The sequence below is a fragment of the Globicephala melas genome, chromosome 21, assembly GCF_963455315.2.
Source record: "Globicephala melas chromosome 21, mGloMel1.2, whole genome shotgun sequence".
NCBI classification, from domain to species: domain Eukaryota; kingdom Metazoa; phylum Chordata; class Mammalia; order Artiodactyla; family Delphinidae; genus Globicephala; species Globicephala melas.
Genome location: NC_083334.1, coordinates 33,426,883 through 33,446,507, shown reverse-complemented (window position 1 = coordinate 33,446,507; position 19,625 = coordinate 33,426,883). Strand labels below are relative to the sequence as shown.

General features: G+C 42.7%; 1 protein-coding gene across 4 annotated transcripts in view; it reads right to left on the bottom strand.

Moving 5' to 3' along the window:
- Nucleotides 1-19,625, bottom strand: part of HGSNAT (heparan-alpha-glucosaminide N-acetyltransferase) — an 89,361-nt gene that overhangs the window by 33,097 nt on the left and 36,639 nt on the right. For 2 of the 4 annotated variants that reach the window (XM_060291535.1, XM_060291534.2), the window contains 3 exons: nucleotides 4,815-4,930; nucleotides 781-917; nucleotides 442-563 (listed from right to left, as the gene is read on the bottom strand). In XM_060291535.1, the coding sequence (XP_060147518.1) occupies nucleotides 442-563; nucleotides 781-917; nucleotides 4,815-4,930 (375 nt within the window). Of the gene's footprint in view, nucleotides 1-441; nucleotides 564-780; nucleotides 918-4,814; nucleotides 4,931-10,194; nucleotides 10,819-12,066; nucleotides 12,210-19,625 lie in introns of those variants that run through there. The other 2 variants (XM_030834659.2, XM_030834662.2) reach the window with 2 other exon arrangements.

Below are 19,625 nucleotides of genomic sequence, written 5' to 3'. Positions count from 1 at the left end.
TTTTTTTGGCTTATTTATACTTCATAATACAGTAAATAAAAACTATGAGAATATGTTGATACATCAAATAATTTTTTGTATGTCACATAATTTTCTTAGTCTACACCAATGACACAATAAATATATTATAAATATGCCATAACTGAGATAGACAACCTATAATCCAGGATTTAAATTACCCGAAATGTCGCAAACAGTACTCAAAAAGTAAAACCGTTGAAAATGCAAATTTACCAAGAGGGACTTCCCTGGTGGTCCAGTGGTTGAGACTCTGTGCTCCCAGTGCAGGGGGCCCAGGTTTGATCCCTGGTCAGAGAACTAGATCCCACATGCATGCTGCAACTAAGGAGCCTGCGTGCTACAACTAAGACCTGGAGCAGCCAATAAATAAATAAATAAATAATTTTAAAAAATAAAAATCAATCAAGAGCATGTACATACGAAGGTTACTGTCAACTGGCTTCTCATTAACGACCAGGTCACATGCAATTTCATTGACTCCATCGTGGGTGTGCTTTACCAAGAGAGAATAGTTTCCAAATTCCCCAAATTTGTATTCCAGCCTACAAAGATTACGGAAAATGAAGAAACATCATTAGGTTAGGAAATAAGCAGTTGGATGTTGGTAATGTCACCCAGGCAGAGTGACAGGCATTCCTGGGTGCAGATCAGGGAAGACACAGAAAGATATTTTGAGAGAAGAAGCTAAAAACCAAACAGGAAAAAAATAGTAGAGAGAAAGTACAGGTGTCAGTAGGTCACATCATAGCAGGTACGAACCTACAAACTTGCTTCTCCTCCGCAGTGTCATTAAGCTGCAGGATGGATCCGTGCTGGGTGCTCACAGCCACAGCCTCAATGCTGGGCTCCCCGGGTTTCCTGCTCTGGGAGACGTCAACCAGGACCTGGAGAAGGCACTACACGATCCAAGCACAGGCCAGGTGTTAGGGGTTTGACAGTCTGTGGTTGCTGGGTATCCAACTGAAGACCTGAGATAACTTTTCCTTCATGCTTATAGAAAACTTTTACACTTCAATAATTTAGGTAAAATTTGCCTACATAACTAGGTGTTGCTATGGAACTACATAATATTTGTTCATAGGTACATTCTTCACATAATTAACAAATACAGCATCCCTTTAATCTTGCATTCTATGGTTTTACTTAATATTATTTAACAAATAAACTTCCATGATTCTACCTAATTTGCATATTTATAATTTTTAATGGTTGCATTATATTCCATCAAATACTATCGCTATGAATACTTAGGGTGCTTTCAAAGCTCGTTTTATCTTTTTGTATATAACTTATATAAATTATATTGCTTTGGAAGATATATAATTTAATTATATGATATATAATAATATAAATCTACTTATATTTATAATTTATATAAATTATATTGTTTTAAAAGATCTACACATGATGTTCTTATTCCTTTAAACTCTTTCCCTAAGACAAATTTCCAAAACTGAGATTACTGGATTAAAAAAATAATCATTTTAATGGTTCTTGTTACACGTGGCCAAATAGCACTCACATAAGAAAAATTACAATAGATTTATTTCTCATCAGCCTTACCAGGACTTCATATCATTCTTCCTTTTGTTCAGGTACTAGGTGTTTATGATACCACAGCATTAAGATTACATTTTAAATTAGAAGTAGATTAAATAATTCAATTTTCTTTTGCTCTTTTATGTTCCTTATGGTGTGAACCACCTGGTAGACACTCAATTCCCTCAAACAGAATCTTAGAAATCTGTCCTCGTACACTGCAACATGAAACTTCTAACTCTCTCAAACGCTTCTCCACTCTAGTGCTTTCATCTTATTATGTTGTTGTTTTTAAAGTTTTACAGAGTCACACTACTCTGGTTTGTTATTTCTTCTATGGCTTCATGAGTTTAACAATGTATTCTGCATTTTTTAGTATTTGTTAAATTTGTGGGTTTTGTTTTTTTTTACTTGAATCCACTTGGGGTATTTGATAGATGGTATCCCATAATTCTAAATACCTTTCCCATGGTTTTAGCTGTTAAATTCTTACGTAAATTAGATTCTACTTCTTATACTTCGTTTGGCCCGTTGGTCTTCATTTATCTTTTTTGGCTACATTCACGACCGTGCTCTGCGATACTTCTTATCCGGTACAGCAAGTCTCCGTACCATCCGTTCTCCTTTTGGGCCATCCTCTGATTCTCTTGCACACTTACTTTTTCATAGACATTTTGGAATTATTTTTATGCAGCTTCTATAAAGTATCCACAAGCAATTGTGTTGAATGTATAAACTAATTTGGGAAGTATTGCCATTTTTCCTACGTTTAGGTGTCACATCAGCGTGCATTGGCTATTTCTCCATTTAGCCTATAATTTTCCCATTAAAATTTTATCATTGTCCATATATATGACCTCTTATAGATTCCTCAAGATGAAAATATAAGTCATCATAAATCTCTCAATATGCCAACTTATTCTACCTGATAATTTATTTAAGATTTTTACACCCACATTAATTAGAAAGATTGACCTGCATTTTCTGTCATGTCTTGGCTAGATTTTAAGATCAACACCCTGCAGAATGAATCAGATACCAAGACATCATTTTTTTTATTGTTGTTATATTTAGGGTCAGTTTATATAGATTAAGAATTATTTATTATTTGAAAATGCAGGAGAAAATGACCTATTTTTAGGTAGAGAAATTCATTACAACTCTCCAGATTCTTAATCAGTTGCTGATCTATTTATATCCTCAATTTCTTGAATCAATCTTCATATTATATTTTTTGAAGGAAATCAATCAATTTTTGTACTTTAAATTGATCAGTCTTAACTGTTCATTGGACCATAATTATTTCAATTTCTGTTGAAATATAATTGCTAATTTTATTAATTTCCATTGTTCCCTTAAATGTATCAATAATTTATCAATTGTGTGACTTTTATTTATTTTTTAATTTTTCAAATTTTTATTGGAGTATTGTTGATTTACAATGCTGTGTTATAGTTTCAGGTGTACAGCAAAGTGAATCAGTTACACGTATACATATATCCACTCTTTTTCTTTGTTTAGGTTCTTTTCCCATATAGGCCATTACAGAGTATGTGTGACTTTTATTTTAGAAAACCATCTCTTGGCTCATTCTTATTCCCAGTTTTTTTCTCATTTTGCAGTATCCATAGTTACTGTTTTTATTGCTTCCTTTTTTCTTGTTTGGATGATGACACTGCTTTCCAAGACCTTGAGATCCTTACTCAGTAGCTTTTCTTTTCCCCTTTTTTTCCTGATTAACATAAAGCAGGGTCCAGAAAGGAAAGCGGACACACTCTGAAGCTAGACTGAGGGGTGAGGACCCCAGCACTGCCACGTGACAGCGGGGGGACCTGGGATAAAGTCACTTTCCCGCTCTTAATCTCAGCATCACCATCTGCAGAATCCAGGTATTTCCTGGATTGCTGTGAGGATTAAATGAGATATAATGTATCTAAAACAGAGCAGGCCCTCAGTAAACAGCAGCGACAACTTGTATTAACATTATCTTTACTGTTAGAAACATTTAGACACAAATTTTCATAAGAATTGCTTTGGCCAGGTCAAAGATTTTTCTATGACATTTACGGCTGTATTCTCTCTCCTATTAGTATTTTTTTGTTATGCAGAGGTAGGAAATTGCAGAAAGTATAATCTCTGCCGTTTGTGTTTAGTCTCGTTTGACAACACATGATTGATGTTTTGTTAAATACATTACAGATATTTTTGAAGTTATTGATTTTTTTCTACTTAATTTAAGGTCCTTTTAGTCCCTCTTGTGATAAGCCTTTTCTTGGTCTTGACCTACCTTTTTAATATTACCAATGTTCTGTGTTTCACTTAACTTTACAGGAGGTGTCATGTACTTCTCCATCATCTTCTAGCTGATACCCACACTGGGGACTTTTAAAATTTGTTTTCTTTCTTAAAAAGCTATTTACACTAAATAGGTCACTATCCATTAAAATTCCTCCTCTGAAGGTGGTACATTGAAGCTCTCAATCTGGAAGTAAAGACTATTTCATTTTACATGGAAGAATAGCCCTGTCCTTAAAAAGCAACAAGGTCTAGCATAGGAGCAACACCTTCAGATAAAATCCTTTATCATCAGAAGGGCCTCAGCCTAAGCGTCCAGTGGCCCTCACCGCCCCGCCCTACCCGCCCCCCCCACCCCCGCCGTGTCTCACTCCTTCCTTCTCTGGTCCAGCAGGAGGGTTATGCAGTGGGCAGAGGAGCCAAAACACGTCTATCACTTCAGGCTTCACAAGGGATCAAATTGAATGGACTCCAAAAGGGAGTGTGAATATCCTGCTGAGACCCCATCCTAGTGCATCACCCTCTGCAACTTGAAACCAGTGGTGTGGCTGCCCTGTCACACTCTAGGCCCCTTGATTAATGGCTCTGAGGGTACAGGCTATAAGAGGTGGCAGAAATGAGCAAGTGGCCCGGATCTGGTTTATGCTCTTATTGTGGAATGAAAGGATGCTTGTCACATTAAAAAAAAAAAACGAAAAACAAAAAAAAATGTCTATCAATTTTGCTCATCACAGAAACTGGTTTGAAAAAGATGGGCAGGGAAACGATAAAAAAGGGATGCTGCCCATTGCTAGGCATCCTCCGTGATGGAATTTCTTCTGAGTCTTTGTCTAGCCTGTTTGTTTCCTCACCTGTAAAGCTGAGGCTAACATGTGAAGGGCTTCAGGTCTGACAGCACTGGGGCCATATCAAACCAGCCCCAAAGCAAACACAACTGTGAGCAAGCACGCAGCACCTACATGATAACAGCGATCGAAATTCCAGTAGATGGTCAGGTTTGTCCCAGGCAGTTCATTATGGATGAGCAGCAAAGCCTGGTCCATCTTCAGCTCCAAGTGCCTTTTTTTCCCTAAGTCTGGTAAGAATTAGAAAAAAAAAAAGAAAAAGAAAAACTAGGCACCTGAAAGATGTGTCAGACACAAAGTGCATCAGAGTGGAAAGTGGCTTCTCAGGAGCGCTTCTCAAATGCCTGGGGTCTCTCGTCCCTCATGCCGTGTCCACACGGATGTGCACGTGCACACACGCACCCAGTTCCCTTCCACACACATGCCTCTACTACAAACAAGGATTCAATCAACACCATTCGCATCTTCCAATCACCAAGTACTAAGGTGTGAGGGGCACCAAGTTTAGTTGTTTCCGTGCAACTTCTATTTGATAATATAACAACCTCATGAGCTAGGTATTTTCTCCATCCTACGGATGAAGAAATTAAGGCCCACAAAAATTACATAACTGCCCATGGCCACAGAGGTTTTCAGTAAAATCACTGACATGAACCCAATCTGCGTGATTCCGAAGCTCCAACTTTCCTGGCCCACATCACTCAGCTCTGAGCTGGGATGGGCAGCTCTTAAGACCTGCAGGACCCCAGACTAGGGAGTCAGGACGCGCAGAGCAGCAGTGTTCCTGGGGGATCTGCACGCCCTTTACAGTCCGAGAAGCTCTGCCTGATGTCACTTTTGTTTGGAGTTCTGCATCTCCTGGTTTCCATGGCAGACATGAGGCGGGGAAGGAGAGAGGGTAAGTCTGAAGGGCAGAAAGAGCCACTGCTCCATATTCCCTGGGCTTAGAGCTCATCACTTTACCAGATGCTCTCAGGGTACCATAAGGATGATGCATCTTCTACCTTTCAGTCTGCCAATTTGGTAGGAAAACAGTGAACTATTATTGGCTAAAGTTAAAGCAAAGTGTTTCATCCAGATCAACTAGGCCATTTATATCTGTTATATTATATGAAAGAGAAATCACCATCTAGCTTCTAGGCAAAAGAAAAAAAGGGAAACTTTCTTTAATTTTTTATTTTATACTGGAGTCTAGTTGATTTACAATGTTGTGTTAGTTTCAGATGTAGAGCAAAGTGATTCCATTATACATACACATATATCCATTCTTTATTTTTTTAATTAATTTATTTATTTGGTTGCACCGGGTCTTAGTTGTGGCAGGCGGCCTCCTTAGTTGCAGCTCGCCAGCTCCTTAGTTGCAGCACGTGGGCTCCTCAGTTGCGGCAGGTGGGCTCCTTAGTTGTGGCATGTGAACTCTTACTTGCGGCATGCATGTGGGATCTAGTTCCCTGACCAGGGATCGAACCCAGGCCCCCTGCATTGGGAGCACAGAGTCTTATCCACTGCGCCACCAGGGAAGTCCCCATATATCCATTCTTTTCCAGATTCTTTTCCCATGTAGCCTATTACAGAATACTGAGTCCCCTGTGCTACACAGTAGGGCCTTGTTAATTATCTATTATATATACATATATATAGTAGTGCATATATGTTAATCCCAAACTCCTAATTTATTCCTCCCCACACACATTTCCCCTTTGGTAACCATAAGTTTGTTTTCAAAGTTTGTGAGTCTATTTCTGTTTTGTAAATAAGTTCATTTGTATCATTTATTTTTAGATTCCACATATAAGTGATATCATATGATATTTGTCTTTGTCTGACTTACTTCACTTAGTATGATAATCTCTAGCTGCATCCATGTTGATGCAAATGGCATTATTTCATTCTTTTTTATGGCTGAGTAATACTCCACTGTATATATGTACCACATCTTCTTTATCCATTCCTCTGTTGATGGACATTTAGGTTGCTTCCATGTCCTGGCTATTGTAAATAGTGCTGCAATGAACACTGGGGTGCATGTGTCTTTTCAAATTATGTTTTTTTCCAGATATATGCCCAGGAGTGGGATTGCTGGATCATATGGTAGCTCTATTTTTAGTTTTTTAAGGAACCTCCATACTGTTCTCCACAGTGGTTGTAACAATTTACATTCCCACCAACAGTGTAAGGGTTAAGGGAAACTATTTAATAACACAACCAGAAAGGTAATAATCTAGCCTCTTTTATTTTGTAATATGAAAGCTTAATTCAGGGCTCCCCAGTACCTCATCTGGTTAATTCAGAAAATTCTTCACTGCAGCCAGCCTAAATCCCTCATTTTTAGTGTTCATCCTAATTTACCCTTATTTAGCTCTCAGTGAAGACAAAACACAGAGTATATAACTTTTAATAATCTACTGAGGCTTTTTTTCCCTTCCAGGCTAAACAAAGCTTTATCAATCACTTTTTCTGTTCTTTGGTCGCCCTACGGCGAGCGGCCAGCAGAAGCAGCGTTTGAGACCAGGAGTATAACATGGTGGGTTAAGTGTGTGGACTCCATGTTGGGCCAACTTGAATCTGGACCCCACCCTGCCTCAGCATCCTCATCAATAAATTAGGGGTCATAACAGTGTGTGCTTCGGAGGATTGCTGGGGAGGCTAAAATTGATAACACTAGCAAAGTGCTTGACAGAGAACCTCAAACAAAGTAAGTGTTCGACAAATGATGATTATAATGACCTGGGCCACATCCAACCAATGCAGGGGACAAGAGGGGCTTCGTCAGAATCAGGAACATGTGGTTAAATATTTTGAAAAGTTGTTTCTTCTCTTTTCATTTAACCTTATTTCCAATTTTTCCCCATTCCCCTTTTTTCCAATTATAAGAAATGATGCTATATCCTATATAAAAATGGCGCTATAGACACCTGAAAATCAACATGCTCTTCTTTCAACATAGTTCCTTAAGAATGAACTTCCAGGAGTGAAATTTTCAATCAAAAATAGCTTTTTAAATAGTTTTTGATATGTTTAGCCAAATTCCTCTCCCAATTTAGCTGTGCCGGTTTATAAAGACAACTGTGGTGTTCATCGGCTCCCAGGTGACACCAAAAACGACACACTTACTGTGCTCCAGGTCCCAACAGCCTCGTGAAACAGCTGCTGGTGTCTCCAGCCTCCGGATGAGGTATGGCAGGCCTGGAGAGGCCACCCACCAGACTGACTCACCAGTCTGGCCAGCACCTAACCTCTATGCTCCCAGTCTCCTGAGACTAAGCAGATCTGTCCCCTAGCAGCTGGGCCAGTTTAATTTTTTCCCTTGCGTTTTAGCCCGAAGTATAGAAAATATAATTTCCTTATTATTTTAGTTCTGAACTGACAATTAGCAAGTTCGAACATGTTTTCCAAATGTTGACTATCAGTACTTTCCTTTCCTGTGAATTGTTGGAATGTTTATTTAACCACTTAGCCCCTGTGATATTAAATCCTTTGTCATACTTGTCATAATGTTTTCAAGTATTTCTCTTTTTCATTTCCCTTGTTCAGGTTTGAGAGCTTCCATTTGCAAATTTATAGTCACTAGCTGTTGACCTTTTCCTCCGTAATTGTTCTATACAGCATCATCCCTTCAGAGCTGTAGTAACTACTCTTTTTATTCATACTTCTATGAGTCTTCAGTGGTGGGTGAAATACGGTTCTTGTTTCATGCTTAATTTTTCCATGTGAATTTCAGACTTTGAAGGCTCTTAATTGTCATCAATATTATTTTATATAAGGTTGTATGAAGGGCTAATGCTAGCTGAACATCAGAATTACCTGGCAAGCTAAAAAAAACATAAAACCAGACTTCCCTGGTGGTGCAGTGGTTAAGAATCCGCCTGCCAATGCAGGGGACATGGGTTCGAGCCCTGGTCCAGGAAGATACCACATGCCGCGGAGCAACTAAGTCCGTGTGCCACAACTGCTGAGCCTGCGCTCTAGAGCCCAGGAGCCACAACTACTGAGCCCACATGCCACAGCTACTGAAGCCCATGTGCCTAGAGCCCATGCTCCACAACAAGAAAAGCCACTGCAATGAGAAGCCCACACATTGCAATGAAGAGTAACCCCCGCTCGCTGCAACTAGAGAAAGCCCGCATGCAGCAACAAAGACCCAACGCGGCCAAAAATAAAATATAAATAAATAAATAAAATAATAACATAAATAAATTAATTAATACATAATTTAAAAACAAAACAAAAAAATACCAATGCCCTGGCTCCACCCCAGACCTATTAAATCAGAATCTCTGCCCAACCAGTATGATTTATTTTTTGTATTTTTTAAATTGAGGTATAGCTGATTTATAATATATTAGTTTCAGGTGTATCACATAGTGATTCAAAATTTTTATAGATTATACTCCATTTAAAGTTACTATAAAATATTGGCCATATCCCTCATGCTATACAATATATCCTTGTAGTTTACTTTATACATAGCAGTTTGTATCTCTTAATCCTCTACCCTCGTTCTTGCCCCTCTCCCTTTCCTTTCCCCACTGGTAACCACTAGTTTGTTCTCTATATCTGTGAGTCTATTTCTGTTTTGTTATATTCATTCATTTTATTTTTAGATTCCACATATAAATTACAACATACAGTATTTGCCCTTCTCTGACTTATTTCACTTAGTATAATACCCTCATATCCATGTTGCTGCAAATGGCATTATTTCATTCATTCTTTTTTATGGCTGAGTAATATTCCATTGTATATATGTACCACATCTTTATCCATTCATCTGTTGATGGACACTTAGGTTGCTTCCATATCTTGGCTATTGTAAACAATGCTGCTATGAACACTGGGTGCACGTATCTTTTTGAATTAATGTTTTCATTTTCTTCAGTTACATACCCAGGAGTGGAATTGCTGGATCATATGGCAGTTCTATTTTTAGTTTTTTGAGGAACCTCCAAACTGTGCTCCATAGTGGCTGCACCAATTTACATTCCCACCAACAGTGTAGGAGGGTTCCCTTTTCTCCACACCCTCATCAACACTTACCCTCCTCAAAACAGCAGCAACAGACACTGTGAGTGTAAGGCCAGGGGATTCTGACATCTTTGTACCTTTTTGCATTATTTGAGCATTTTTAAAAAAACCAATGAGTCTGTGGGATTAGCAGATGCAAACTATTATATATAGAATGAATAAGCAACAAGGTCCTACTATAGAGCACAGGGAACTATATTCAGTATCCTATGATAAAGCACAATGGAAAAGAATATGAAAAAGAATGTATATATATGTATAACTGAATCATTTGCAATACAGCAGAAATTAACACATTATAAATCAGCTATAGTTCAATACAATAAATTTTTTAAAAGCCCAATGAGTGTGTAGTCTGTACCACTCACACACACACACACACACACACACACACAAACACAAAGGACGAAATTCCTAAGCCATCCAATATGACGCCGAAATTGAAACTGATGCCAACAGCTGAACTTACAAATACCAGGGCAGGGACTTCCCTCGTGGTGCAGTGGTTAAGACTCCGCGCTCCCAATGCAGGGGGCCCAGGGTTCGATCCCTGGTCAGGGAACTAGATCCCACATGCATGCTGCAACTAAGAGTTTGCATGCCACAACTAAGGAGCGCGCCTGCCACAACTCGCCCTGCGCAACCAAATAAATATTTTTTAAAAAAAGAAATACCAGGGCAGCCTCAAGGAGCATTACATACAACAGACAATTCCCTCTTCCTGTCTACAATGTCTTGGTGAGGAAATAAACCAAACAAAGTCACGTTTCAATAGTGCCCAAGTAACTGTACTGCTCGCATATTAGGCTTTTACTTCATATCCAAATACTCAATTTCTGGTTCTAGCTCCCTGCTCGTAAGTGTCTTTGCTGAGCATATCTGAAAAGACATAGTCTACTTAATTTTTTTTTTTTTCTTTTCAAGTAAACTTGAGTCCACAAATCATATAAAGGTGGAGTTCTTAGTAGGAATCTGTCCCGCCCAAAGTTGGCCTCCAGGTGGCACTAAAAGCCTGGCTGACCTGGCAACACTGCTCTGTGAAGGTTCGGGAGTGGATGGCTTCAGAACGCTACTAGTATGCTCTCCCTCACTACACAGAATCACTGCTTAGAAACTTACCTTTTTCCTACAATAATTATCAGTATTAACTGATGCTAAAGCACAAAAATAGAGCGTTGTACGGGTTCAGTCTCTGACAAGTTGTGACAGGGCAGATTATGTAACCCCTTGAGGTCCGTTGCTCGATTATAAAAGGGAGGGAGTGACGAGACTGAGCTCGGGGGCGGGGGAGACACTGTATTAAACGTAATCAGCTAAGATGCTTTTTCAAAATTGATTTTGTCTTCTCCCTACAACATTTTGATCGAGGAGGAGCGGCAGTTTGAACCACACACGCTGACACCAAAACCCCCGCGTTCTGATACAAAGGTGATGGGATGAAGGGAGCAGAGGCAAGTGGCCCCCCAGCTACCCAGGTGATAAGCAGACCTTCCCCAACACTGACCGAACCGGGTTTGCTGCCCTTGGCTGATCCCAAGGGCTGACCTTCGACCACAGCATCCCCTGGGGAGGGGCATGGGACTGAGATCTTCTAGGGCCCTGGGTCCTCGTCCAAGGGGTCTAGCGGGAGGTCCTGGAATTTGCCTTTTTTTTTCCACTTCCCTGGCAAGCTCGGAGACCAGGCAAGCTGGGGAAACGCTCGCTGAGCCGAGGTTCACCTCTCCTCTCCTCCCTGCCGGACATGAACACCGATCCCCCCGAGCCCTCCCAGGCCGCCGACCTCGCCCGGGGCGCCCCTGCAGACCGCAGCCCCGGCGCTCCGCCCGTCACCATGGAAGCGGAACCGCCCAGCGGGCCGGGGAGGCTCGCTCGAGATCTGACCCCGCGCCTCGGCCGCCAGCTCCCGCGCCCGCCGCCTCCCGCGCGCTCCCGCTGCGCCCCCGGCCCGGGCCGCGGTGACCCCGGAGCCCAGCACAGCCGAGCCGGCCTCTCCGTCCCGCCGCGCACGGAGCTGCGTGCTCGGGCCGCGGCTCCGGCGGGTCCCCCGCAACCCCTCCGTGCGGCGGACGGAGCGGGGCGCCGGCCCGGCTCCGATCAGCTTTGCATTAGGGGGCGACAGGTCTCCGGGTCAAAGGCACTCCATGAAGCCCGAGGAGCGCCACTCCCGCCCTCCTGCGTCCTCCCGCGGGTCGGCCTCCGTGCACGAGCCCCGGCCCCGCCACGACAGCGCGGCGGAAACGACACGCGAGTTCCGGGCGCTGCTCCTCCCGAGCTGTCCCGCGCGCCGCCCCGGGGAGGGGACAGTCGCCGCCCCGCGGGCCCGGCCGGAGCGCGCACTCACCTGGCGTCGGGGAGCTGCCGGGGGCCAGCAGCGCGGCGCTCAGCACGGACGCGGCCAGCAGCAGCGCGGCCAGCGCCCAGCCCGCGGCCCCCGTCCCGCTCATGCCGCCCGCCGACCCCGCGCCGCCGCCGCCGCCGCCGCCGCGCTCCCGGGACCCGCGCTGCTCGGCCGCACACGGCCGCGAGCCCGTCATCGCCCGGCGATCGGCCCCGGGGCGGGGCGCGAGCCACCGCGGGGGCGGGGCGGGGGCGGATCTTCCGGGGGAGGGGAGCTCACCGCACCCGGAACCGCTGCGCAGGGTTTTGCTTTTTTTTGGGTTGTTGTTTTTTTTTTTGTCCTGAGGAGAGACGCGTCGCGTCGGGAAGAGAGGGCCCCGCAGGCCCCGAGCCGCCGCTCCGCGGTCCCTCACCACCCGCTGAGCGACATTACGCTGAATCCCTGCGTCCAGCCATTCGCCATACAAACGGGTGTTAGTGTCCTCTGTCCACTGTTCTGAGTCCCAGCCCCCAAGGCGTTTGCTATCCAGAGGGAGAGTTGCGACATAAAAGCCACCGTGTGTTACTACCACTTGGAAGAGCTGGTTGCCAGTCCCGGATGAAGTTAAAGCCTCGCAGGCACGATGACCCCGCGGTTACACTCCTAGCTTTGCGCCCGGGGAAACTAACATACGCATGAAGGGCAGATCCAGTCATGCTTGAGGCAGAGTGGTTTGAAACTGCAAGAACCTGTAAATGATCTAAATGTCCATCAGTGGAGAAAATGGATGAATTGTGGTGTAATGCATACAGCAGTAGAAATGATCTAGACTTACCTGTGTCCACACGGATGAATCTCAAAAATAAGGCTGAGAGGGAAATGCAAGTTGCAGACATATCTTTTTAATATCATACATAAAGTGTAAAGCCAAGCAAAATAGGTATATTGTTTAGGCTTATATGCATGTGTAATAAAAGTATAAAGATACATATGGAAAGTTAAACACTGAATTTAAGCCGTGTCTGGGAATAGGGAGGAGGCACAATGTTGAGGTCCAGCTTCACGGTGGGCTTCAGCCAGAGAAGTTATTGCTTAGGTAGGGTGATAGATTTATGCGTGCTCTCTATATTATTTTTTATACTTCTCTGTATATTGAATGACTTGATAACTTTGTAAAGCTACAATACAGTGTGATGAGTGCTATGTTCATAGAAGGACAAGACGCTAAGATAGCATTTGATGGAAGCACCTAAGCTAGTCTGGGAAGCTTCCCAGGAGGATGGACATTTAAACTGAGTCGTGAGGGATGTGAGCCAGGAGAAGGGAGGAAGAGCGTTCCTAACAGAAGGAGCAGCCTTTGCGAAGGCTCAGAGAAAGCACGTCTCAGTGCAGGAACTGAAAGAGACCCAGTGTGACGGAAGCAGAATTCTGTGAGGGGAAGGAGGAGACAGGAGGTGAGCTCGACAATAGAGTTGAGTTTAGGCTTCTTCTTAAGGACAGTAGCAAGCTGTTGAGTTTTACGGTGGAGATAACTTTCGGGAAAGTCATGGTCATGAACTATCTAATAAAGGTCAGTCACATGGGTTTTCTCAGAGAAAACAAACCTCTGTGCCTGAAGGTCAGGAAGAAGTTCGGTGACTCCTTTTTTCCTCCTTGCCCGGCCCCACTGTTCAAAATCCCAGGAGTTGAGGGACACTGGTGTATAAGGAGTATGACAAGACCATCGCCAACTAGACATCTGCTGTCCAACAGCTTCTCTGGTCCCCACAAAACCAGAATGGGCCACAGGGCCCCTTGGGTGGATGTGCCCTTCTCTGCTTCCTCTTCGAGGATGGCTCTTTCAGCTCTGTCACAAACCTCCGTGCCCAGAAGAATCTGGAATTCCTGTCTTAGGGCTGAGCATGGCTGGTCCCTCTACCTAGAACACTCTTCCCCTGACACCTCACAGACCCTCCCTCACTTCATTCAGGTCTCAGCTCACCTGTTACCTTCTTCCCCAATACCCCTATTTAAAACTAAAACATTCTCTATCCCTGTGTCCTGCTATATCTGCTTTGGTTTTCATTCTACTCATATCTACCTGACATTATAATGTGTGTTTGTTTTTCTGCTTCCCTTGCACTAGAATGTAAGATCCATGAAGGCAAAGAGTTTGTCCTGAGGGCAAGAACCTTCTCTGTTAAGCTATAATGCACAATAAACAGACACCCAGTCTTGTGGCTTTTTTCAGCAAAAGCTCATGTCTTGCTCACATTCATCTCCAGTGCTTCATTCTACCATGACTGCAGCCATGGAGAAATGATGTAGCAAATCCTACACTGGCTCCTGCCCAGCAGAGAGATGCCTGTGACTGGCATTCACTGGCCAAAGCAGGTCATATGATTCCAATGTGACAAACACATGCAGAAATAAAATTGGACAAAATTCAACATCTATTCAACTCTCAACAAAATAGGAATAGAAGGCAACTTCCTCAATCTGATAAATGGCATCTATGAAAAACTTACAGCTAATATGACACTTGAAAGACAACATTTTTTGCCTAGAATCAAGAACAAGGCAAATATATCTGCCCTTACCACTTCTACTCAGCACTGTCCTGGAGGTCCCAGTCAGTGCAATAAGGCAAGAAAAAGAAATTAAAAGCACATAAATTGGCTTTGTTCAAACATGACATGATTATATATGTGTAAAATCTTAAGGAATCTACAAAATAAAAGCTGCTAGAACTTAAAGTGAATTTAGCAAGGTCACGAAATTCAAAGTCAATATACAAAAATAGATTGTATTTTTATAACCTAGATATAAACAAAATTGAACATTGAAATTTTTAAAATAGCATTTACAGTAAGTTTTTTAAATGAATACGTAAGTAAATTTAACAAAATATATATAAGCAACAAACATGGATGGATCTCATAAACATTACACTGAATGAAAGAAGACAGACTCAAAAAGGTATATACCATACTGCATAATTCCAACTACATGAAACTCTGGAAAAGAAATTCTAATCTTTCTAAGAATAAAGCAGAGAGTCATTGCCTGGGGCCAGCAGTGGAGAAAGGATTGAATGGGATGGGGCACATACGAAATTCCAGAAGAGATAGAAATGCATTGTGTTTATCTGTAGGGGTGGTGACACAAGTATATAAATGTATCAAAACTCACTGAAATGAATACTTTAAATGGCTGCATTTTATTAAATATAAATTGAGCTTCTCCCTTGGGAAATCACCATGGATGGGATGCCATGTACAGATGTAGCACACACAAAGCAGCAAATTTGAAGCAGAGAAGAGTTATTTTGGAAATGTTGAATTTGAGATGTTCTTTGGAGAAATGTCTATTCATTTCATTGGATGGTTTGTGGGTCTTTTGCTGAGTTGTAGAAGTTCTGTATATATACTGGATATCGATCACACATAAGATATATGATTTGCAAATCACATTGATATAAAAGGAGAGTTAAGTATTTGGGGAAAATCAGTACTTATGTGGCAAGTGAAATTGTGAAAGAGGATGAGATTACCCAGGTAGTGTGTGTAGGGCTGAAAACGGAAACCGGGAGCTGTGGGGTGGGCAGAGACTGAGCGGAAGAAGCCAGAGGGGTGGGAGAAAGCTTGGGGGTGGGAAGCCACAGCAGTCAAGGGGGATTTCAAAAAGGAAAGGACTGAAAAGTGCACATTAAATTTAGCCATTAGTGACCTGGTGACAGCAGTTTCAGGGCAGTAGTAGTAGCAAAGTTCAGACTGCAGTGGGTGGAGGGGTCAAAGGAATACAAAAAATCGTAGACATTTAAACAAGTTGTTCTCGGACAACTGGATAGGCATATAGCATATATAGCATATAGCAAAAGAGTGAAGCTGGACCCTTACTTTACACCATATGCAAAAATTAACTCAGTACTTTAATGTAAGAGTCAAAACTAAAAAACTATTGGAAGAAAACATAGGGGTTCATCTTCATGACCTTGGATTTGGCCTTGGATTCTTTGTTACTCAAAAGCATGACTAACAAAAGAAAAATATAGTCAAATTGGACTTCATCAAAATTTTAAAAAATTTTTTTAAAAGACACTGTCAATAAAGTAAAAAGACAACTCAGAGAATATGAGAAGATATTTGCAAATCATACATCTGATAAGGAACTCGTATACAGAATATATGAAGAACTCCTACTCAACAGCAACAAAAACCAAACAACTTGATTCAACAATGGGCAAAAGAGGGGGCGGAATCAAGACAGCGGACTAGGAGGACGTCAAATTTGTGTCTCCTCACAACTAGGGCACCTACCAGGCACCGGAGGGGGACAACGGACACCTAAGGGGATGGGAGGGACCCCAACTGGGTAGGATGTGGGGCTTGGGGGAAGTGAAGAGAGAGGAAAAGTGGAGGCAGGATGGGACTGGCCCACCTGAGGGGTGGCTGGGGGAGGGGAAGGGATCCCATGCCTGAAGGGGGAAATGGGGGGCCCATTGAGAGGGCAGAGGATCAAAAGGGAGCATGGACAGGTTTCCCCTGCCCACCTGGGCCCCCAGGAACCTGCTGAGATCCCCGGCCTGATCCTTTGCTCACCGAGGCCCCCTCCAGCAGCATGGGTCCTGAGGGAGTGGGAGGGATGGAAGGGGGAGCAAAAGTAAAGGCCGGACCTACAGGACGGGCACCCCTAAGGGGCAGCTACGGGAGGGGAGGAGTTCCTACACCCAGCGGGACCCACCCACAGTTAGGGGTCCAGCATTGATGGGGGAGACCCTGGGGGAGGGCACGGAGGAACGGAAGGGAACGGGGCCAGCGCTTTCCCTGTCCTCTTAGGCACCGGGGAACCTGTAGGGCTCCCGGGCCTAATCCTCTGCCCTCGGAGCCTCCCTCCTGCCGGGCAGAGCCCAAGCCCCACCCCTACGCCCCCGTCCGGGGCCCCACGTCTACACTCGGAGACCCCCTCTGAGACCCCCTCCAACACACTGGGCCTAAACCCCACCCACACACCCTCACTCAGGTGGCTACCTCCAAACTCAGGAACCCCATACAACAGAGGCCCTCCTTTCCACGTGCTGCTGCTCCCCTTCTGCGCAGGTCCTAAGCAGAGGCCCTGCCCACACTTGAACATTTCACCGCCTAGGCCCCGGCCCATGCTCTAATGTCACCCCCAACCCACCTAGGTCCCGCCCCACCCAAAACCCTGCCCCTGCCGAAGTTCCAGCCCCCACCTAAACCCCACCCCCAGAGCCAACGCTTTTTTTTTCCTCTTACATTTTCCTGTTTTACCTTGTTGATTCATTGTTGTTGATCCTTTTATATTTTTATTTTTCCTAAAAAATCTTTTATTTTTCTAATTTTATTTTATTCTTTATACTTTGTTATTGTTCTCTCCTTCTGGCTTGTTCCCCCCCCCCTTTTTTTTTTCTTTTTTTCTGTTGTGGCTTTATTTTACCATGTTGCAGTTGTTTCAATTATAGTTTTATTTTTCCTAATATAATTTTTATCTTCCTAATTCTATTTTGTTTTTTACTCTTTGATATTGTACTGCTGCTTTTTTTCTTTCTTCCTTTTTTTTTTTTTTTTTTACTGTGCCACAAAGGTTGTGGGATCATGGTCCCCAGGCCAGAGGTTGGGCCAGGGCTCCTCTGGTGGGAGCTCTGAGTCCAAACCACTGGACTAACAGAGAACCGCAGACCCCACAGAATATCAATTGGAGTGAGGCCTCCCAGAGGTGCTCATCTCAGCACCAAGACCCAGCTCTATCCAACTGCCTGCAAACTCCAGTACTGGACACCTCAGGCCAAACAACCAGTAAGACAGGATTACAGCACCACACAACAACAAAAAAGAAATGACAAAAAAAAAATGTTAGAGACAAAAGAGCAAGGTAAAAACCTAAAAGACCAAATAAATGAAGATGAAATAGGCAACCTACCTGAAAAAGAATTCAGAGTAATGATAGTAAAAATGATCCAAAATCTCGGAAACAGAATGAAGAAAACACAAGAAACATTTAACAAGGATCTAGAAGAACTAAAGAGCAAACAAACAATGACGAACAACAAAATTACTGAAATTAAAAATACTCTAGAAGGAATCAATAACAGAATAACCGAGGCAGAAGAACGGATAAGTGAGCTGGAAGATAAAATGGTGGAAATAACTGCCAGGGAGCAGAATAAAGAAAAAAGAATGAAAGGAATCGAGGACAGTCTCAGAGACCTCTGAAAAAACATTAAACGTACCAACATTCAAATTATAGGGGTCCCAGAAGAAGAAGAGAAAAAGAAAGGGTCTGAGAAAATATTTGAAGAGTTTATAGTCGAAAACTTCCCTAACACGGGAAAGGAAATAGTCAATCAAGTCCAGGAAGCACAGAGAGTCCCACACAGGATAAACCAAAAGAGAAACACGCCAAGACACATATTAATCAAACTATCAAAAATTAAATACAAAGAAAAAATATTAAAAGCAGTAAGGGAAAAGCAACAAATAACATACAGGGAATCCCCATAAGGTTAACAGCTGATTCTTCAGCAGAAACTCTGCAAGCCAGAAGGGAGTGGCAGCACACATTCAAAGTGATGAAAGGGAAAAACCTACAACCAAGATTACTCTACCCAGCAAGGATCTCATTCAGATTCAACGGAGAAATTAAAACCTTTACAGACAAGCAAAAGCTAAGAGAATTCAGCACCACCAAACCAGCTTAACAACAAAGGCTAAAGAAACTTCTCTAGGCAGGAAACACAAGAGAAGGAAAAGACCTACAAAAACAAACCCAAAACAATTAAGAAAACAGTAATAGGAACATACATATTGATAATTACCTTAAATGTAAATGGATTAAATGCTCAAACCAAAAGACATAGACTGGCTGAATGGATACAGAAACAAGAATCCATATATATTCTGTCTACAAGAGACCCACTTCAGACCTAGGGACACATACAGACTGAAAGTGAGGGGATGGAAAAAGATATTCCATGCAAATGGAAATCAAAAGAAAGCTGGAGTAGCAATTCTCATATAAGACAAAATAGACTTTAAAATAAAGACTATTACAAGAGACAAAGAAGGACACTACATAATGATCAAGGGATCAATCCAAGAAGAAGATATAACAATTGTAAATATTTATGCACCCAACAGAGGAGCACCTCAATACATAAGGCAAATGCTAACAGCCATAAAAGAGGAAATTGACAGTAACACAATCATAGTAGGAGACTTTAATTTTTTTTATTACCTTTCGACGAACCCTTGTGTCAAGGGCTGACTTTCAATAGATCGCAGCGAGGGAGCTGCTCTGCTACATACGAAACCCTGACCCAGAAGCAGGTCGTCTATGAATGGCTTAGCACCAGGTTCCCCACGAACATGCACTGAATAGTAGGTGACTTTAACACTCCACACTCACCAATGGACAGATCATCCAAAATGAAAATAAATAAGGAAACACAAGATTTAAATGACACATTAAACCAGATGGACTTAACTGACATTTATAGGACATTCCATCCAAAAACAGCAGAGTACAATTTCTTCTCAAGTGCTCATGGTACATTCTCTAGGATAGACCATATCTTGGGTCACAAA